Below are 23487 nucleotides of genomic sequence, written 5' to 3'. Positions count from 1 at the left end.
CTATCTATCTATCTATCTATCTATCTATCTATCTATCTATCTATCTATCTATCTATCTATCTATCTATCTATCTATCTATCTATCTATCTATCTATCTATCTATCTATCTATCTATCTATCTATCTATCTATCTATCTATCTATCTATCTATCTATCTATCTATCTATCTATCTATCTATCTATCTATCTATCTATCTATCAGCAGTTGGGTCTAAAAACCCGGCGCCGATTGAAGGCGACGCGTCACATCGAGAGGTTCATGTGTCAAATGATTTCCTGTATATATCATGTTTACGGTCTATACTGGCCTAATAAATAAATACAATACAATGCAATCTATTAAACTATCTATTGAGCTACCTATCGAGCTATTGAGCTATCTGGCTATCTATTAAGCTACATATCTTTACAAACAAATTTGGATTTGATAAAATTCAAAATTTCACTTCAGTAGCTTTGTCTTTAATATAATATAATCCGCCTACTGTTAAAGGTGGGGTGTGGAGTTTGAAGTCTCCTTGAAGAGTTGAAAGTTACAGTAAATATTTTTTCTATTGAGTATGTGTTTACAATTTCCCACTGAGTTCAAAGAGCGCTTATGCCTTACATTTTATTGCGCCTATCTGATTTTATCGTACTAACAGGCCTGTTTGGGTTGGAACAAAACCCCCAAAAAGATGAAAAGAGAAGAGTTTATTCAAGCGTGTGTAAGAAATGTACAAACATTATGCGTTACTCAGTCGCCATCTCCTGGATTAAAGTCATGGTTGCAGTCTTAAGTTTTAAAATGTCACACCCCACCTTTGAGGAGTATCGTTGACACTCAATTCATTTGCTTTCTTTTCTTAGCATTATTTTGCATAGGCAAAAGCCTGTGAGACAGTGAAAACCGATCCGCGACACGCTTTTGGGTCCCGACCCACCTGTCGAGAAACACTGCACTAAGGGACCTGTAGAGCCCCTTCATAAGGTTTCTTAATTTTCCTCATCCTGACGTTTTTGAGTTTTTCCTTGCCCCCATGTAGGTTGTAGTTCAGGGGGATGTTGTAATGGTGATGTTGCACACTTCAGGGGGACAATGATGAGTCCGCCGTGCATTAATTGTCACTCTTTTTTAATCCTTGTCGTTCGCATTATTTTTTTTTACATTTGTCATTTATCTTTGCATGTTCTCTCGTTCCTATCTCATTCTATCTCACATGGACCCGCCCTCTCACTTTCAGGACCCCGCAGCTGCCCCTGGCGCCTGATCACGAAAACATGGCTAAATGTCCCAAAACTCTGCAAAACTAAAAGAAAAGTGCGAAATAATTAACAAACAAAACAAGATAAACAGATAAATATGAAAACATAAATGAAACAACATGAACATGTGTGTGTGTTCCCTCTTTCAAGAATCCATTCAGCATCCATTCATTCACCTTATGCACTCGATGACATGCAGTGGTATTTGGAGCCCTTTGAGACTTTTTGCTATTAAGGGCGAAACCAGCGGTAGGGAACCTCTGGCTTGGGAGCCATATATGGCTCTTTTCATGAGTACATATGTCTCCAAAATCAAATCTAACTATTGCACATCTCTCTGTGGCGTTCCAAAGTCAAGTGACTTCATCCCGATTTTGGTCCATATAAAGCTGCAGCAACTTAATGCAGAAGTTCGATAAGAAACCATTTAAACTGATAAATAAAAACGCTGGCAAACGACTTTGATTGGGTAAGCAGTACAGGTGGACAGATCCCTGCACACAACGCAAGGCACTTCCTTCTCTCTCTCTCGCTCAGTGCAGTCTACACCGAAAGTGAATATGACTATATGCTTATCTTTTGCAGTAATTTGTGACATTTTTACAAAAGAACTTTGCATGCACATTGTTTTGAAACCGTTATTAAGGACAAATTACATGGATAAAAAATTGCCTCAACACTCTTAACTTAAGGTGGAAGACAAGTTATAAATGGCATATTTACATTGATTTGGGACACAGGACTTGGCATTATTAACATTTCATACATTTGATTAAATCATCAAATGACACAGTGACATAAAATGTGCTGAAGAATTAGCTTTTGTCTAGAGAGCGTGTTTGGCAGTTTTTTTCAATTTTGACTAAAAATATATGATTTGGCTCTCTCAATTTCTTTTTAAATCATTTTTTGCTTTTATGGCTCTGGGTCAAAAAGGTTCATGACGTAGTACTAACCAGTTTTGATAGAGGGCGGCGTTGCAGCCTGTTAACTAGCTTTCGCTTACAGCCCCGGTGAGCAAAAGCCAACCTGTCCGTCACGCCCCCCGCCCCCTGCATGTCATCCCCTCACCCAACTCGTCTTCATCCCCAAAACTACACGACAATCTCACTTAACACATGCATCTGTTTGAATCTACTTGCGTGCATTCCTCGGGTAAGTTTTGTCCTTTTTTTGGGTGCCTACCGCTCACATTCCCTCCGGTTCCAACATCAACATGACATTACAGGAGATGTCAGGACTCGTTGAAGACGTCATCATGCTTGTTATGAAAAGCTGAGTTCTCTGCAGCTTTCCTTTTTTTGTTGTGTCACTTTCACAGTGGTTGTGAACATGTTGTGGATTTGCGTGGCGCTTCTCACTGCTCTGTTCCCTCGTGCACTCCTGCAAGAGGTCCAGGAGCCCGTCTCTTACTCGGTAAGTAAACAAAAACAACCCAACTTTAAAATTTAGAATTAACTGTTCGAAGTTAAAGAAACACACTTTAAAATTATGAATAAAGTTTAGCCATCAGAAGATTCATTTAAAACACGTTTTAAAATTGAAGATGATATATCCTTATTTGGCAAAATTGATATTGAAACCACCCACCATATGTTCTTAGCATGTCCAGTTATACAAGAGTCCTGTCATCTCATCATTTTCCTACCAATTTGACTAATGATCATAAAATGTTTGACCTTCTTTTATTGGACAAGAATGACTAAAATGCAATGAATTTTATATGGGCCTACCCCCAAATTTTTCATCCGCAAAATATACATATATCATAAATGTAAAACAGTTTTTAGGAATATGGTTTTTGATAGAATCTTTGAGTTTAATGTACGCTCCCAGGGTTCCTGGGATTTATAATATACTTAAGAATCCCCCTTGTATTGATTTAAACATTTCATATTCTCATTTTATTTACTTCCTTTTTTCGCTGTATTTCTACAGCACCTTATGTTCTCTTGAAAATGTTAACTCTTTTTTACATTTCCATGCCATTTTTGTTTGTATTTGCAAAGTTCAATAAAAATTGTTTAAAAACCAACAACTATATTATTTATTTTTGCTCTGAACTTGGGCGATAAAGAAAACAAATCCTAAATGTTTGCAGTAATTGTTTTTAGTGTAATATTTGACCACTAGAGATTGCCGTATTGTGTAGCCAGGCTTTTAAATCCGGACTGCCGAATGAAAATAGTAGCATAGGGACAAATGTATATAATAGTGAGCAAAGTAATACTAATGTTTTTTTTTTCAGCGCCAGATTTTTCCCCATTGTTATTTTGTGTGTATAATGCAAAAATACAATTACAGAAATACCACACAATTACTACACAACTAAATAACTAAATAACAAATTTAGTGCTTAAAATCAGGGGCCTAAAAATACTGTATACTTTTTTTGCTTTCATTCCGAAAAAACAAAAACAAAACATGAATAATAAAAATAGTACTACAGCAATACTATAATACAGAAATACTACTAAAGAAAGACTACAAAAAGATTATATAAATACTATACAAGTATTGCTGCTGTAGTACTACGAAAAAACTACTGCAGAAATACTACAAACATACGACAACATTACTACAAAACAATACAATTTTAATGCTCAAAACAGCTACATGATAAAAGATTTTGCTATGTGTTATTTGAAAATAAATACAGAAATACAACGCCGTAAATAATGCCGCAGAAATACTACAAAAATAATAATACAGAAATACTACAGGGATACTACAAAATATTACAGAAATACTACCGAAATACATCTACATTGATATTCCAGAAATATTTTAGGAATACTACTACAGAAATACTTCAAAAATCCTAAAGAAATACTACAAAAAAATCTACAGAAATACAACTATAGTAAGACTACAAAACTACACATGAAATTTAGTGCCCAAAACATGGACCTTACATATAATTTTACTTTCCTTCTCGCAAAAAAATTCAGAAATTCTACAAAAATTGTAATACAAGAATAGTATAATAGTATAATATATAATAGTATAATACAGAAACATGACTACAGAAAAATACTACTACGGGAAAAACTACAGATATTTTACTGCAAATATAATTTAAAAACACTACAACATAAATACTACAAAACTAAATACCAAATTTAGTGATTAAAAAAGGCACTTAATTCATGATAGGTTAGGTATTTTCACTTATAAATTAAATCTATAAGTTTTTTTAAAGACTTAGGAGTACTGTACAATAATGCACGCTGTCCCTTTAAGTATGAAAAGATTGCATTTGATTGCTCATTTTAAATGTAATGATTAAATTGAAAGTAGAATGAAAATCCTTTAAAAAAATTCAAAAGCAGTTTTTAAAGCAAACTACAAGTGCAGTATGTAGGTATACTATTATTATAATAAGGTGTAAAATAAAATTAAACTGCACATGGATAGCAACATTTCCTTACTCCTTACTTCTGCGAACATGTACAGTATATTATTCATTGTTGTTTTCTGCAAAGGCATACTTTTTTCATTCAAAAATCTTGAGCGGGACTGCAGGTTAAAAATTTATAGAAATTATTTCCCAGCAGCACTTTCATGTTTCTTGTAATAACAACATTACAATGTAAAAAAACTCAATAGTATGCAAAATAAAATACCCCTCCAACCGATTCCGAACAAAAGTCAAGGGAGTCAAACCCAAAAAAGAAGCAATGTAACGAAAAAACAAATACTGTATAAGAATGTCACCAAGACAACTAGATGACCTTCCATTGCACAAAATTTTGAAAATATTATAAAGTCAATGTGCAAATACAGTGAGTGTAAACCCAAATATATCCAATTTCGAAGTCATATTGTATGTCAAGTCAAGTCACATTTATTTATACAACCCTTAATTACAAGATGTCTCAAAGATCCATCCCCTGATCTTAAACCAACATGCAGGCAAGGAAAAACTCGAAAACCTCAACAGGGGGAAAATAAGAAACCTTGAGATGGTGCCTCGGAAGTGGTAAACCCCCTTCCAGGATGACCAGGAAGCAGTATATTTTGGATTGGGTAACAATACACAAAAAATATTAAACATCAATTAAAAAACAGGTAATATGTAAAAAGTGCATGACAGCAATGACGCTTCAAGCCTATAAAATTGTCCTGTATGTATAGTGTTACGCCCCCCAAACAATTATATTATAGCAGGAGTTAAAATGGAATAACAGTATCAATCCCAAGACAATAGTATCCATCCAAGCCAAGTACTCACTCAGTATCAATAATATCGATATTGACTTGTACTTTGGAGGTAATACTGGTTATTTATTTTGGTGAATGATTTGACTGTGAATTTCAGATTTTATCATACTGTATTTCTTACTTGTTTTTTCTTGTTTTGATAAATTTATTGTCTTGTTTTTTTCTTATATATATTATATATCCCAGGAGAATATTTTTTTATTTTACCGCATTCCAAATTTTTTGGTTTTGTTTTAGTAAATAAATAAATAAGACGATATTTATTAAAATGAGGAAAATTCCGGGCAAAATGTTGATTTTTCTTGATTTATAAGGTTATCACTCAGTAAATGCTAAGCGAGGAAATTGCCTAACTAAATGAATACATTTTTAAATCATAAAATGCATAGGCAGGCAGCACGACGGCGCAGTGGTTAGCGCGTGCGAGGTTGTGGGAACCTCCTGTGTGGGTTCAAATCCAGCTACCGGCCTTACTGTGCGGAATTTGTATGTTCTCCCCGTGCTTGCGTGGGTTTCCTCCGGGCACTCCGGTTTCCTCCCACATTCCAAAGACATGCATTTCAGGTGAATTGGCCGGTCCAAATTGTCCCTAGGTGTGACTGAGCGACTGAGTTGTCTGTCCCCGTGTGCCCTGCGATTGGCTGGCAACCAGTTCAGGGTGTCCCCTGCCCACCGCCCGGAGATGGCTGGGATGGGCTCCAGCCCCCCCGCGACCCTAATAAGGATAAGCGGTACAGCTAATGAGATGAGATGAGATGAGAAAATACATAGGCCAACGCTAATATTGCCATTTTACTCGATTTGCATGAATAACATGTCTATATTTTTCTTTCACAGTGCACTGAAGGTTATGAATATGACAGCGTGAGTGAGCAGTGCAAAGGTAAGACTAAGATTACAAAGTATTTTAATCTTAATAATTTCCCCCTCGTAGAATTGTTCAATATTGAATATCTTAAACAATGATGCAATATCAAAACACAGCATACCACATTTGGGAATTGACTCTCTATAAGTCAAACCAACAAAATCGAGTCCATTCATTCAGGGTGAAACAGTTCTAGAGTCATAGCCTTTCCTGTTTCATGAGTTTATTAAGAAAAAGTATGATTTTGAAGATGTTTTAAAAACGTAAATGTGTGTGGATGTGAAAATTGCCTTACTTGGGACTTTTTAAACGATTGTAACCTTTTAGTCTTTGGTAGCAATGCGGTATGCTTTGATCACAGTTTAAAAATGTTTCTTGAAGCTATAAACTTTATTTAGCACCTGGTGGTAAAAGAAAACCCCCAATTCATTAAAAGATAATACTGATTCTAAATGGTCTGTGTTTATATAGCGCTTTTCAAGTCATTGAAGACCTCCCAAAGCGCTCTACAGTGTGCTTCACACTCTCACATACCTATAGTACAATCCGCTGTGAATGGCAGTAGTATTTCTATAACACAGAAGAGCCAGGATTTGAACCTGCAACTTCTTGATCTCAGGATGAGTGCTTTACTTCCTAAACTACTGATACTCGGTCAATAAATGTCTATTTATTTAATATAACAACTCACCGAGAGGGAGCTGTCCACAGTCATGAATAGAAGACTAAATACGCAAGCACGCTGTAGCAGCCCGCTAACTAACGTGCCTACTTGGCAGCCATATTGGTTTGGTCAATGTCCCCTTCAAGCCGATTTGTGTACATTGGAAATAAATCATAACGTGATCATTTTACAACTGATTTTCATTTTTTTGTCAACATCACCGTGTGCTGTTATTATTTTGAATTTAAAAATGTGAAAATGGAAAAAGGTTTCTTTAAAAAAAAAAAAAAAAATTATCATAACAAATATTTATGAACGATTAAACAAGTTACAACTGCATTGAAATGTTAACACTCTAAATTAAACTCACTGAAAAAAACCTTTTCTAACAATATATTTTGAGAATTAAAAAAAAACACAACTTGTGTAACTTTGTTCTTTAACACTGTGTTGTTTTTTTGTGTTTGCAAATTAAGGTAAATGAACAACCATATATTTATACACACATAACCATAAACATAACTATTTATAGTCACTCACTCAGTCTAGGCTAAAATCTAAAAAATATCCTTTATGTATTTAAATATTAAAAGAAAATATAAATTTAAAGGATGTTATTCATCTAGTTTTAATGTCTACTGAAGTGACCATATACAGCTGGGGTCAGAAACCTTTTTGACTATAAGAGCCATAAAAGCAAAATATTTGGATTTTATTTTAGGAAAGAGCCACACCATATATTTAGAGACAAAATTCAACAAAACCGCAAAACCTGCTCCCCAGACAAAAGCTTATTCTTCAACACATTTGATTTCACTCTGTGACATTTGATTAAAATCTTTGAAACAAAAATAATGCCTGTGTCCCAAATGTCAACAGATATACCACTTTGAACTTGTTTCTCTCCCGTATCACTTAAAATCGTTTAGGCTCCTTTTGACCTTCATTCTTTTATAAATAATGGTTTGAAAACAAGGTGCAAGTAGTAATCTTGTAAAAACATCACAAAATTCTGCAAATGAGGATCCGGACGTATTTCCTTTCGCCGCAGACGACGCAGGGCGAAAGATAGAGGGGAGTGCTTGCGCTCTTTGCATCGCTCCGCCCATCCTTGCCACTCATCCTATCAACTTGCTCTAGGTGCTCTTCCAGTGTTTTGGCAAATTTACAGTTTGTTTATGCGGATTTTCACCAAAAGGTGTCTCAACAGTGAACACAATTATTAAATGAGCTACCATATAAAGAATTCCTCAGCCATGTAGAGCCAAAATATATATTTTTTTAAATTTGTGTTACACCTCCACTGTATTTAAAAATATGCCCTATATATATACTGGACAGTTCTATAATTCGTACTGGTGCTGCTTTGGCTTAATGTGTGCTTTAATATGCCTTGGTCATTCATGTGTAACAAGATGTGGGGAAAATGTGCAGGCAAACAATTTTGTCTCCGAGCCATTCGTACTCATGAAAAGAGTCATATATGGCTCGCTAGCCATAGGTTCACGACCCCTGATGTACAGTATGGTCACTTGCCTAATTAAAACTGAAACATTTCTAGGAACCCTGAGGGATGACCCTTTTACAAGATTTATTTCTTGTACTTTCATCATACAAATCAAGAGAAGTGAATCTGGTGATGTGGTGCAGCCTTATTTAAGAAAAACATTGAAACATTGTAAGCCACCAAGGAGGACTGGACCTACTGAAGCTCTCATCAAGATTAAATAATGTACCAGAAGATTCTGATTATTGGACACAACTAGCTTAGGCTCGCAATAGGCACGCCGCTCAAAGAGGCTTGTTGTATCTAGTCTTCTATAGAAAATCTGTAGAGCTGACATATTTATTCCTTATTTGGCAGCTACAGGCAATTAAACTAAGATCGGCTGGGCAAAAAGAAGAGAAGTTAAATGGTGCATTTTGGTAATTTTGAATATCTTTAGTTTGTATTCATGCTTTGTGGCACTCATTTCCGGTTTCACTAAACAATGAGATAATATCTAGTGGTCAAATAGTATGCACTGTCCCTCTAATGAATGTTGTGCTATGCTATGGAACAACTTATACCCATACATGAAGCGGTCTGTTTTGCATCCTGGTGGAGAAATTTACGTAATTTTAAACTTTCCAAAATAATGCTTGAATTCCATACTTTAGAATCACTTGGGATATTTGATCGTCGCACAACAGAAGTGTAAACATATTTTCATCAAGGGCCACATCAGCATAATGGCTGTTCCCAAATGACCTGATGTAACCTCGAATTGTTACTAAATGTAATTGGTATATGGAATAAATGCACATTTAATTAGTCTTTTATGTAAAATAAATCTCAATTTGTGAATATTTCAAGTCACAAAACACAGTAATAAGACATTTGCATTGAAAACAAAAAAACAATGCATATGAGATACTCGAGCTACGAGAAAAAATGTATTTGACCAAAGATGTTGCCCGATGTTACGAAAGAAAATCCAAGTTATGAGAATTTCCAGACATTACCATTAGGGTTCGGGAGTTTAAAGTCATTACATTATTATATTCTTTATCTTATTGCAATATTTTTATGGTCAATGAATATTTGAATGTGTTTTTAGTGATCAGGAAAATGGGTTTTATAGCTACTTAGGATCAACTTGGATGCTCTTGGGAGGCCGGTAACGAATTAATTGGCTTTCAGTTATTTTGGATTGGTAACATTCGCTCCAAATATGAGCGATCATAGGTATAAGCATGCTCTGGGAACAGACTAAGTCTAGTGGCTGCATCAATGTATTTTAAAAATAATAAATACTTTAGACATTTTTTGAGTAAGTTATTCCTCAATTCCAATCACTAGCATAGATAGGAAATACTGGCATCTCACTGGATATTGTAGTCGGAAGGCATTCAGGGAAATGTAGTTTTTGGTCAAAGCACTCTTTTGACCTGTTATTCTTCGAGGCTCAGATATTTTAAACTCTCGCGAGCCACATAAAATGATGTGGCGGGCCATGAATTTGACATTATATTCGAATCACTTGGGATGTTTTTTGGTTAAACAGGGTCAAGCTCACTTTTGTCTTTTGTGGCCCGTTTTCAGACATCGACGAGTGCGCCCTTCTGGACGACGCCTGCAAAGGAGGCATGCAGTGCATCAACCACTTTGGGGGCTACCTTTGCCTTCCCAGGAGTGCCCGCATCTTTATCAGCAGGGAGGGCGAGGAGCCGCCTCCTCCCCCCCAGGAGCCCGCCGCCCCGCCCAGCCAGCCGCAGGCCCCCCCTCAAGTATACCCCGGCCGGGTATCCTATGGAGGCCGGACCACAGTCCGCTGTTCCACAGGTTTTACACCCGACGAGCAAAACATTTGTAGAGGTGAGTTTGAAAGCTTTGTTAATTTTGGATCGGTCAGCAGGAACATGCACCAGCTCAAAAACTGAAGAGCAGCCAAAGTGGATTTAATTTGGATTTAAGTTTAATGTCTGACATTATTCTTGTGGCCCAGCCCACCAGTAACATTGTTAGTAATATTAATAACAATAATAACAAGCCTAAATCCACTGTGTTATCTAAAGACCACAGAGGATCAAGATGACATGGGAAAAGCCACTCGATTTGATCTGATATTCACACTATTTTTCCTCACGGTACCACCTTGTCTCGCCTTTTTTATCTTAAGGGCAGATGTGATTGGTCAATCATTGTACAACGCTCTTTTGGCTAAACTCATTCTCATAATGCTCCATTACGGTCCCACATTGTATAACCGTAGTAACGTGAGTAAGAACTGTGTGATGATGAGAGAAAATAAAATGCCTTTTCCTGTGTCATCTACGGCGCTTTCACTGCCACAATCCGGGTTTGATTCCTTTTGCATCCTAAGTAGAGCAAATGTGGACAGTATTTGTCGACTGATCAGCCATTCAAATATGATAATTTACCACCACAACATTTCACAAGGTTTTAAAAAAATGCATGCATACACAAAAAAATCCAGTGCTCTATTAACAAATTGCAAGGGCATTTTTTGTGTGTGGTCCAGTAAAAAAAGGACCCACGGCCCAGTACCGGTCCCCGGCCCTGTGGTTGCCAACCACTGGCTTACAACACCTGGCTTACCGATTGGAATCCTCCAACACCAGTGTTGGGTGTGTTACAGAAAAATAGTTTCAGTTTCTAGCGACCTCATTGAATGTTTAACTTGGTTACCCCTGAGGTTACTGATACCAAAAAGCACCGCATTACTCCTAGATCAACTATCTAGTTATAAATTCCCGTATATACTCGCATAGAAACCAACCCCCTAAAACTGCTTCAAAATAGCAGCATAATAAAATAAATAGAAGAAAACGTGTACACCTACCTGTGGAAGCAGTGAAACCTTCATATTTCTTGGCTTGTGCAATCTTATGAGTTTGCATACAAACCTTTTGTTGAAACACTCCATATCTATTTTGTATTTGGGCTTCAAACCACTGGAAGATCTCCTTCTCCATTTCTTGGTACTATTCAGATATTTTCTTTTTTTCCCCAGGCATGGTGTATTGCTAAAAAAATGGCAATGTTGTGAGTTGGTTAAGCCTCACCCTCCTCCCCATGCACTGCCTATCATTTGCTATTGGTGACACACAACCGAATATGCGCATATAAGCCGCCCCCTGATTTTAATACTGTATTTTATTTTGTAGTTTTATGTTTGGCTTGATGCAAGTATATTTGGTAGGTAGAATAACTGCACCAGGAGAAATTCTGTGTCTTCATACTCTGTGTTTGAGAAGGCGACGCCATAACTGTATTCAGTTTTACTTGGTAGATAGTCATAAAGTCATAAAGTTTCTATCGCAGAGTGTCTGGGTTCTTCCTTGGAGATAAGGTGATAAGCTCAGTCACCCGGGTGGGACACTGTGTAGAGCCATTGCTCCTCCGCATTGAGAGGAGCCAGTTGAGGTGGCTCGGCCATCTGATAAAGATGCCTCCTGGACGCCTCCCTAGGGGAGGTGTTCCAGGCATGTCCCACTGGCAAGAGGCCCCGGGGGTGACCTAGGACACGCTGGAGAGACTATGTCTCGAGGCTGTCCTGGGAACGCCTCGGGATTCCGTCGGATGTGCTGGAGGAGGTGGCTGGGGATTGGGACGTCTGGGCTTCCCTTTTAAGACTGCTGCCCCCGCGACCCGACCACGGAAAAGCAGAAGACAATGAATGAATGGATGGATGGTAGTCCTAAACACTCATTATCACCAGCAAAATTGTGGGTGGTATGTGACAATATGGATGACGCAGAATGTTTAATAATTGAAAAACAAGTCATTCATTATCTGTATTCAATGAGTAAAGAAGTAACACTCCATGTAGTAATGACAGTTGTGTTACCATAACGCTTTAGAGTACTCAATCCGAGAACAGTGATCGCTATCCAGGAACCTGTTCCTTTGGAACGTGTTAACCCCAACCCTGCCCAACACAGGGTTAGTGATCCAAAGATATTTGGCTTGGAAAGTATTATTTTCTTCCGAAATATCATCAGTATGTCATTAATGGCCAATCTCGCATCCCCCCTTTTGAGTCGGGCAGATATTGGATAATTACGTGTTAATGACTGAAATGCTATGGAGCTGAAGCGTTCATTCATCGGTGCGACATGTGCTCCAGATGTTTGCAAGTTCGTGTGATGTCACAGTTGTAAAAGGGCTCCCTTGTAGATTCTCCTCAATATGTTGAGCTCCCTGACTAAAGGGGAGAATAAAAAAACAATCACAAGCCTAATCTCCAACGTTTCTGATATTTGTCGCATTTAAAGATTCATTCCTGAATGAAAAAATGCATGCATTCTTTTTGTAAGATAATTTATGATGGACATTGGATAGACCTTATAAACCCATTAGCAAATGCTTTATAACGCATTACTGCTATTTGTAGTAATGAATATTAAAATTCATTAATAACAAATTAACAGACAAATAAAACTGCTAATACCGATATATATGGAATTAATGTAATTTGTTCATAAATGTATGCATCTAGGGCAGCACGGCAGCGCAGTGGTTAGCGCATGTGCGGCACAGTTCTGAGGTCATGAGTTCGAATCTTCATGTGTGTTCCTGAGTTTGCATGTTCTTCCCGTGTTTACGTGTGTTTCCTCCGGGCACTCTGGTTTCCTCCCACATTCCATAAACATGCATGTCAGGTTAATTGTCTGGTCCAAATTGTCCCTAGGTCTGAATGAACAAGTGAGTTGTCTGTCTCTGTGTACCCTTCGACTGGCTGGCAACCAGTTCAGGGTGTCCCCTGCCCACTGCCCGAAGATGGCTGGGATGGGCTCCAGCACCCCCGCGACCCTACTGAAAATAAGTGGTGCAGATAATGGATGGATGGATATATGCATTTAGTCATTTATTTTTTTCATGTATTCATTTCAGTATTTATTTCGTTATTTATTTTGTTGTGTATTTTGTCATGCATTTCGTCCCAATAAAATGTTATTCATAGTAACGGGGCAAGTCAGACTGGCAGATATTTTTATCAATTAGTGGTAAAGGCAGTGTTGATCGGCGCACTTGTTGTTTGATCCGCCCTCAACATTTTGTTTTGACAGAATACACGAGAAAATACACAACAAATACTTTAATATGTCATGCGTTTTACCTTTTAGAGAATTTTCAGGGTTTTGAAGTTCATTGAAAACACCAGGTCTATTAATTAATAAGTAAAGAGAGTTGATTAAAACCTAATTACTGCATTGATTACGGCTAATCTCTATTAACTTACTCTAAAAGAAGCTCTAACTCTATAAAAAACTATCGATAAAGTATATCTGAAATTTATGTAGAAAATGGCCCAAGACAAAAGAAAATAAAGGCCTGCTTCATTATAGTTTTATTTACAGTTGTAAAAAAATAGCATTTAGATAAACATCACTATTTCTTTTTTGATTACATTTTGGGGTATTTTAAGTTATTTTAATCATTTAATCTCTGCACCAATTTCAATGAAACCTTGAGTTAGCTCTTATTAATGTGGAATATACAATACCGTATTTTCTTCATTTATAATGCGCACTCGTGTATAACGCCCACGCCTTATTTTTTATTTAAAATCGGTATAAAATTGTATTGAACTCTTTCTCTACTCGAACTAAGTATTGCAACTGACAAACTGTGTTGAATATGTGCCGCAGAGATGAAAATAATTTAGTGGCAACTTAAACCATGAACCCAATACGAACGTGGTCGGGATAAAAACAGGTCGTAGCCGGAGACAAACGGGGAGATCAGGAAAGGACAGGTGGAAAAACAGGTGGAAAAACGGGACAGGCGGGAGTCAGGGTCAAAAAGGCTTGCATTGTAACAACAGAGGTTTGCAGACGGACTGACAAATGGAGAGTGACAGGACTGGGCTTAAAAAGGGACAGGGAGCCCATCAGATAGCCCGCAGCAGCTTGCACCAAATGAACGGCCACAGGTGATCCAAATCGGTAATCATTACAAAGTAAAATGCAAAAAAACAAAAACAATGCTGAATGAATAAATGAATGAATGAATGAATGAATGAATTACATTTTTATTTTGAACATGAGTCAAGAGAAAAAAACAAAAACAAAACAAAAACAATCCTAATGTAGCATGTCCGAAAAGGAGTAGGGTGAAGAATAGGCTAATTTACTCCTACCCCTTCGACTTCAATACTTACTCAAATTAGCTCTTTTGTGTACCTTCATTTAACAAACAAATACCTCACGTCTATGCACTGTCACATTGGATCCTCGTACAAGACACCTGGAAAATAATGATAATAATGATAAAATTAAGAGTAATAAATGTATATCCCGCTCCAAGTAAAAAGTAGACAAGAGAAAAATAAATAAATAATCACATTTAAAAAAATAGCACGAGAGGGAAGTGGGTAGCAGTTATGCTTATTTAGTCCCACCCCCTATTCGGTCTTATATCATTAGTTGATGCAGTCACTTCATCTTTATCATAATCATCACTATCACCTTTTTCTATTTCTTTTTTTTCTTTTAGAATATCTATAATAAAAAAAATTGTCTTTGGTGCTTTTAGTAACAACTGACGGTTTTGTTGTTTGTGTTATCAAACAAGGTATCCTTGAACCTCTCCTAGAGGGGAGGCCTCCCCCAGGCAGCAGGATCTCCCATTTCTAGGTGTCCGTGATCTGTGCTTTTAACGTATCATGTCCGAAAAGGAATGTGAAGATGCATATGCTTATTGCATATGGTTATTTAATCCTACCCCATTCCACTTCCTTAATAATTGTGTCTTACCTGATTTCCAAGAGAAAAAAAAAGATGTTTTTTTTCGTACAGGCTTAAAAATTTGTCAAGCATTTGTGGCAACTCATGTTCCACAGTTTAACCCGCGATATACATGTGGTGAGGATCGGCAACCGTGAGAAGCAACTTTTTGTTACACCCGAGCCAATGATCCGTGTCATGTAGTTCCACACGTGTGTCCTTTTGTGAATTGTAACTTTTTACGAGGGTGTAAAACATGGAAGCGTTCGCCAGTGTGGATTTGATGTAGGAGTGCAGTGTCAGGACGAGCGGGAGAGAAGAAAAGGAACAAGAAAAGGAAAGAGGGAACACATGAAAGCGTGGGAGCTGGCAGTGTACCTCAGAGAGGCCCGTTATAACGTCACCGTTTTTGACAGGCCGCCTCCCTCTTTTTCCGGTGACTCCATGTCGCGTGTGTGGCGAATAAACTGAGAGATCAGCGAAACGCTCGGTGGGGGAAAGAACGTGGCCAATTTTCCATAAGCGGGGCTGCCAAAAGAGTGTTTTGAACTGAAAAATGATGATATAACAAAAAAGGAGCTGTGGTGGGATGTACAAATACGTTTTTCAGTAACAGTACCATATTTTTCAGACGACGAGGTGCACCTTAAAACTCCAGTTTGACCAGAAATTTGAAATTGCACCCTATTACCTAGTGCGCCCTGTACCCAGTGCGCCTTATATACCGCAGAATATGGCAGTATATTTCTTCTATTTTTGTGACCAGTCTTTCGCCATCTTTTTGTTTTTTTGGCTACCGTGGCGGCAAGATGGTAGAAAATTATCTTATCTCCCTTCTTGCTGAGGCTTATGTTATTTAAAAATAAAATTGAAAATTCTTGATCAAAGAGTCTTTAAAAGAATGCACATTTATATGATAATTCATGTAATTTTGCTAATTAGTTGAACCATGATTCTATTTTAATTAATTATTTTTTTAAACACTGCTAATAATAAACACTATTCCTTTAAGTATAACTTTGTGTTCAGAGTTGATCTATAACTGATTTATTTATGTTCATATTAATTCTTAATTATTATTAATTTTTTTACATTTTATTATGTGTAGGGAGTTTTAAAAAAGGATATTGAGAACAGTGGGATGTTTTTATGTGAACTTTTTTGTGGAAAACCCGATATAGCCCGACTTCACCCAGACCGTAGCTCTGGCAGACCAGGTCATTTGAGTCTGAGACCCCTGTTCTAAGAGTTTAGGGAATCATTGGTGGCCCGTTTAACATTACTTTGCTTTTTTTAATGATGATCTTTCAGATAACTGAAAGAAAGTCCATCGGCTTTCAAGTTGAACTCAGTTTGCTGTTACAGTGGCGCAAATCGGCACTTTCATTTGTGAGCTATAAAAGTTAAGTGCGAGTGTGACAGCTTAATGATACTTGCGTTTCCATGACCTCGCCCACACATGCACACGCATACCCAGTTTTCTTTCTGCATATTAAGTGTTATTTCCAGCACTTGTGACATCAACCTCTCCCACAGACAAATTATTTCCATCAAAAGTGGTTTAATTAGTCCTAAACAGTGTTGACAAGAGCTTTATGCTATTATTTTTGGACACCTCCCAGACCTCCCGAAAAGGCGACTTGGAGTCGCCAATGACAAGTTCAACGCTTTTTTCCCTGTCTCCTGTGGTTACAGTCCAAGGTTGACATCAGTAATTTGTTTAAAAATAATATAATTCTTTCTTATCTTGGTTGCACAACCTTAGGTATGAACATACTGTAGTTATGAAACAAACTAACCTCAAGTAAAGTATACTAAAATATATGTTCATGCTAATAACAGGGGGGTGGAATCAATATTAATTTCCTGGATTATTTTTTTCTGGATTATATGAGTTTCATCTGAATTGCTTTTTTAATCATGTGGAATCTTGCAGAGGAGTTACAATGTTCAAATGGCTAGTTTGTCTTTCTTTTGTAAAGCGTCCAATGAGACAGAGAGTATTTTTTGACCACCAGATGTCGCTGTTTGATGCATCCGCAAACAAGTGCTATAAACCACGAGGGAGAAAACCAACTACGGAGACGCAAAGTGATCGAAACACACCATTTTACTTTTCATCGTCTTGCCCACTCTTCCTAAGGTTTCTGGGTACCTGTAGCAGCAAGTTGGTAGACAATGATGTCTGCTGCCTTTAAGGGAGGTTCATGGTATGTAAAATAAATGTTAATTTCTAAAAATGCATGTTTATATGACATTAAGGTAAATATTTATTTTATTGAATCAAGTTTTTTTAGCACTAGGATGGGCTCAATTGTACACACTGTCTCTTTAAAATACTCTTTTGAAATTCACGTGAAGAAATTACCCTTATATATACATTTTATAGACAAAAGACATCTTATTAAATAATATTTTTGGGGTTTTATGAAACAATATGACTAAAACTGTTGAAAAACCTTAGTTGTCAAGAATTCAGCCTCAGCTGCATTAAACAGGCAACTCAAAAGCTTTAAAAATCGGCAAAGATCTGATTATAAATAAATACTTTTTTTTCATGGTTTGTTCTTTTCACTTGTTCTCTTCAATCTGGTCCCTCGTGTCAGCACGCTATTTTTTTCTTATATATCATCCAAACCAATAGTTTCAAACGCATGGCCCGCCGGCCAAATGTGGCCCTCTACATCATTGTATAATGCTGCGAGAAGCACAAGAGAAAATAGAGATGCATCACATCAAACAATGACTTGCAGTTTTAAATATGTCCACTGGATGCCAAACACAAAGTGCCCACTGTAGCTGTATTTGCTGACCACCATTAATCAACCATAGAACATAGAGGAATCTCTTTATGATATCATTTCACTTAAAGTAAAAGTCACGGGCGGACTATTTAAGGCAATAAGAAAAATACAAAATTTAAAAAATTAAGCACGGCAGGTTAATTTGCCGGCACAAATGGTCCCTTGGTGTGGATGAGCGAGTGAGTTGTCTGTCTCTGTGTCCCCTGCCCACTGCCTGAAGATGACTGGGATAGGCTCCAGCACCCCTGTGACCCTACTGAGGATGAGTGGTGCAGATAATGGATGGATAAAAAAAATTTGCACCTGGGCGTCTTTGCGTAAGTTTGAAGAAGCTTTACCTCTTTTCTATAATATATATAAAATCTAATAACAAACTTCCCACATTTCGATGAAACTTTTCTTTAAAAAATAAAAGCCCGAAAGATTTAAAAATCAATAAATTTGCATACTTAAGTTAATGTTTGTGTGCTATTTTCGTCATGAGAGTAATTTTCCACCATGTGGCCCTCGGACCAAGAGTCACAAACCTTTTTGAGCCTGAGAGATATTTTTTTGTTCCTGATTAGCACAAAAGGCTACCCGTTTGAAAGGCATTTTAAAATATTAATTTATTATGTCATACCAGGTTGTAATTATTAGAAGTAGGCTTAAAATAAGCATAGTTAACCATTCAAACATTGCCTTTAAGGACACCAATCAGGTCAATGAATTCTCATGCCAATTAGAAATCAATTTATTTGTTGAAAATTCCAATGACGCATTACTGGCGAGCTAGTTTCAGACCAGTCCTTGGGCACCACATTGGAGAAAATTCGGTATTTCTGTTTGGCTCTTAAAATTTATAGAGAGATAGCCACATTGATGCAAAATAACTAATTCAACAAGAATAACTCACGTCCCTGGCAAGTGTCTGGAGAAAGCTGATTGGTCAACATAAGAAACAATGCAGACAATAAGAAATGGAAAAGGGTAAGCCTAGAAAAATCGTAGAGCCAAAAACGACTAAAAGATTAGAAAAACTCTATGACACCAGGTAAAGGCCTCGTTGTGCGGCGGAAACGAGACACGAGGCAGGAACCAACTTGCCCCTTCTGTTTACAGTACCCGTCTGCTTTTTCAGGGGTTGCGCCGCCCGTGTTAGCGCCCGCATGCCCGGTGTAACTCGGCGACAGCTTCACCTGTCCTGATGGAAATGTTTCTCTAATATTAGTGCCTCTCAAACTCTCAGCCAATTTATTATTTTTTCAAAGCACTCACATTGTTCCGTGAGCGTGCAATGCGCTTGTCAGGAATTTTTCTGGAATGTCAGAATGTTTTTTTTCCCTCTTTGCTGCCATCTTTTGTGATTGTAAAATTACTCACCACCTTGACTGATAAGCATCAGATTGATCTGCAGGAAAACAGGAATGCAGGTGGGAGAATGAGAATAGTGAGCAGAAGAGAGGGAAAAAAACTGTGTTCAAAGTTTCACATTTTCGAGTTGACAGACAAGGAAATGATAACTTCATAATATTGTATTATTTTTAAACACAATATCTACTGCAATAAACGAAACCCTTTTATTCTTTTTTTTCTGCAGTTTCTGATGTGTGTGACTTGGCCACCAGGGGGCAGTAAATTATATATATTTCACAATATTTATCCACAATCTGCTTGTTTGCCACATTAGCTAGAAATGAGCAAAGCAAACAGGAAGCTCAGGTTGATATGGCCTTTTGAAGTCGTCTGCTACTGTGGCAACCACACAAATTTACATAAACACATACAAAAAATCTTACCCTACAGATTTGGAAAGCGGTAACTAAAAGTATTTTTACTGTTTCTAAACAAAAACCTGTTAATCTCTTTTTTTGTTGGAGCCGGGAGCCAAAGGTAGGAAATGAGTAACGATTGAAACCATTATTTGCATTACCTACTTCATTTTTAAAATATTGTGGAATAAAATATATTTTAGTTGCCTTTTTAGTATTGTATTTTTATTACTTTGATGCTTTGATTTTTATCTGAGTCTTTTGATTTTCTTCTCCGGTTTCCTCCCACATTCCAAAAACATGCATTTCAGGTGAATTGGCCGATCCAAATTGTCCCCAAGTGTGAATGAGCGAGTGAGTTGTCTGTCCCTGTGTGCTCTGCGATTGACTGGCAACCAGTTCAGGTGTCCCCTGCCCACTGCCCGATGATTGCTGGGATGGGCTCCTGCACCCCCGCGACCCTACTGAGGATAAGCGGTGTAGCTCATGAGATGAGATGAGATATATACACACATATATATATATATATATATATATATATATATATATATATATATATATATATATATATATATATATATATATATATATATATATATATATATATATATATATATATAAAATTTCTTTTTCAACTGTATTTATCTAATAAGAATTATTTTCTGTTCCTACATTTTTTGTCATCATTATAAACTAACTCATGGGTTCAATTATTCATTGATCATATAATTTCCAAACTGATAGGTTGATTCTGTTTTTGATAGGATGCCAGTGCCATATTTTGACTATTATTGCACAATGTTGTTCATTGTTTTATACTATTATGAACTGTTTACATCATTGTCACTATTGGCAAATCATGTTGCTGCTCTTTGACGCCACACTTTTTAGGCCGGATCTGCTTTTGTAACTTTGGAGATTGAATAAAAAGAAAGGTCTCAAAAGGCTTTTAGAACAGGTTGGAATTTCCTATCTGATGTTTGGGCTCACTCTCCTGTTCTCCTTGTAAGTTTAAAAGCCATAGATGTCTTCTCTCATTATTTTAAATATCTGCTAAACTTAAAACTTATCACAAACAAAAAAATATTGGTATCGGATCCATATTGATTGATACCACCCTATATTTACTTGGATCGGATTGAATACAAAATTCTCAATTGCGCCCACCCCTAATAGGAGGACATTTTTTATTCCATTTAAGAAGTAATGTTAATTTTCTTGTCAAATGCAAAAAAAAAAATGCATCACGACAAAATATGACAGAACCATTACGTAAGGGAACATGCCAGATCCTTTCTTATCTTTGCACTTGGCGAACGTAAGAACCTGAAGGGCAAATTCTTTTCACAGAGTGTGTATCTATGGTGCAGGCAACACACGTGTACTGTTTTTTTATGTTTGCTGATTTCAGAAGAGTTTAATTGGCAGAGCAGATACTTCACACGCCAAGTGCTAGGTAAACGCGACCACAAATCTGTTATAATTATAATTGTCCTTATTGTCATTGATAACAGCGTAGTGAACACTGTTTACACAGAGATCAGACATGGGTCTCTAGGACAAACATGTAATAGAGGAATTCCTGCTGGTGGCGGGCCACAAAAGAGTTGCTTTTTATGCTCATCTGCTCCTAGACCACAAGTCGGGAAAGGATAAAACTAAATCATCTGCCTGACAGTTTGGAGGTCCAGGGTTCAATTCTGACTACCAGCCTCCCTGTAGAGTTTGCATGCTGAAAACCCATTTTGGGTTTCCTCTGGGCACTGTGGTTTCCTTCCATGTGTGAACAGAATGCATGGCAGGTTTGTTGGCAGGTCAAAATTGTCCCTAGGAAGAAGAGTGTGAGTGAATAGTTGTAAGTCTTTGTGTGCCCTCTAATTAGCTAGCAACTAGTACAGAGTGTCCCTTGCCCAAAGTCAGCTGAGATGGGCTCCAGCACCAAAGTAACTCCAGTTAGAATAAACAGCTGGAAAAAGGAAAAATGACAAATAATATGTAGTTATCAGACTGATAACGTCCATGTGTGACCTGACATTTATCGGGCCAATAGAAAAACATTGATCAGATACCATACATGTCAACCTCCACGGCTCCATGCCCTTACAAACTGTCGTATTTTCCCTTACAAAATACAAAATAATCTTACACCATATTTTTTTTTCAAAGTTGTTTGTTTATGTAGTTTAACATGTTATATTGTACATGTGTTTTGTTACATTGCATTTTACCCTATTTTTATTACAGTGTGTATTTTATGTAGCACTACTTAAATACTCTATATCAACACGTTACATTGGGTATTTATGTATTTCATTCCTTTTACTTATTATTGTTTTATTTTCAACACAAGGATACTGCTGGAAGTGTGATTTTCCGTACGGGGATGAATAAAGTATCTATCTATCTATCTATCTATCTATCTATCTATCTATCTATCTATCTATCTATCTATCTATCTATCTATCTATCTATCTATCTATCTATCTATCTATCTATCTATCTATCTATCTATCTATCTATCTATCTATCTATCTATCTATCTATCTATCTATCTATCTATCTATCTTATATCATACATATTGTTAATTAACATTTTGTTGTGAAATACTTAGTTGCTCAACATGAATGAGGTTTATTCTAAAAAAAAGTTCAAAAATGAAGTAGCTTGGACGTTCAAGGTAGAATGAAAAAATGCATGCAAATATAATTAAGTAGAATAATACATTTTTTAATTCAAATTATGAATTCATTTTCTGCATTAAATTATTGTTGGTAAAATACTGATTAAAGGGATAACCACAAACCTGTTTTTTTTTTTCATTTTCTCCTTCTATACTTCCTTTTTTTCTTAACTTCTTTATACACCAATAATTATTCGTAATATAACGCATCAAAGCAAGTGAGCCGTCTGAGAGCCGGCTCTCTTTAATAAGTTGAGCTGAAAAAGCCGGTTCTCTAAAAAGAGACGCACTTCCTTTCACTACTTCAAACCGCTCGCTTCGTTTGCAACAAAAAAAAAAAACGATACCGAGATAGAGGCTTCGGCGGCGAACTCGTTTGACTTGATTGATTTGCCGTTTCATGATAGTCGGTGTATACCGGATGGTACCCATATTTGACAAATTTGCGTTTTTCCGTACGGATTTTCTCATACGTCGTACACGTCTTAAAATGCATAATAAACGTATTTTGTACGGCAAAACCGTACAGGTTGACAAGTATGATTTACTTACTGTTGTCACTTAGAGCCATGCTATGATATTCAATCAGCCAACACTACTTCTTGATCAGATTGAGCAGTAGAAAATTAAAAATGATGATGAAAAACAGTGCAGTCGAACAAATAGTGACTCAGGGGTTTTTAACTACTCTTCTGAATTAGCCGCTGCATGCTGACTCTCCTCTGGAGCGTTTTCTTCTTCTGTCTGAGGTGCAGGTGTGTCTTTTGATTGAAGAACATAGCGATAGGCAGTTGTGGCTCTTTTTTTATGTTTGAAAAAAACATTCCTATAGACCAAGATGCAAGGACCTAACATACTGAAAAAGTCACCCCTTTATTTGGTAAATGAGTTGTCTATTTTCTATGTTCTTATGCCTCTAATAATCTTTTCTTATAATTGGCCAGTGTCAGATATGGCGTTTTCTTTGCCACTCTGCCTTGAACGCCAGGATCTCTGAGTTACTTCTTCACAGTA

General features: G+C 36.9%; 1 protein-coding gene across 2 annotated transcripts in view; it reads left to right on the top strand.

Moving 5' to 3' along the window:
- Positions 1-2300: 2300 nt before the first annotated feature.
- efemp1 (EGF-like fibulin extracellular matrix protein 1) overlaps positions 2301-23487 on the top strand; it is a 49234-nt gene continuing 28047 nt past the window's right edge. For both annotated transcript variants that reach the window (XM_088350692.1, XM_088350691.1), the window contains exons 1-4: positions 2301-2401; positions 2568-2662; positions 6308-6353; positions 10088-10360. In XM_088350692.1, coding sequence (XP_088206818.1) covers positions 2365-2401; positions 2568-2662; positions 6308-6353; positions 10088-10360 — 451 coding nt within the window. In that variant the 5' untranslated portion in view covers positions 2301-2364. The remainder of the gene's footprint in view (positions 2402-2567; positions 2663-6307; positions 6354-10087; positions 10361-23487) is intronic.

The sequence above is a fragment of the Urocampus carinirostris genome, chromosome 13 (assembly GCF_059441175.1).
Source record: "Urocampus carinirostris isolate Australia breed hairy pipefish chromosome 13, RoL_Ucar_1.0, whole genome shotgun sequence".
NCBI lineage: Eukaryota > Metazoa > Chordata > Actinopteri > Syngnathiformes > Syngnathidae > Urocampus > Urocampus carinirostris.
Note: the sequence above shows the minus strand (reverse complement) of the source record. Positions and strands in the feature narration are given on the sequence as shown.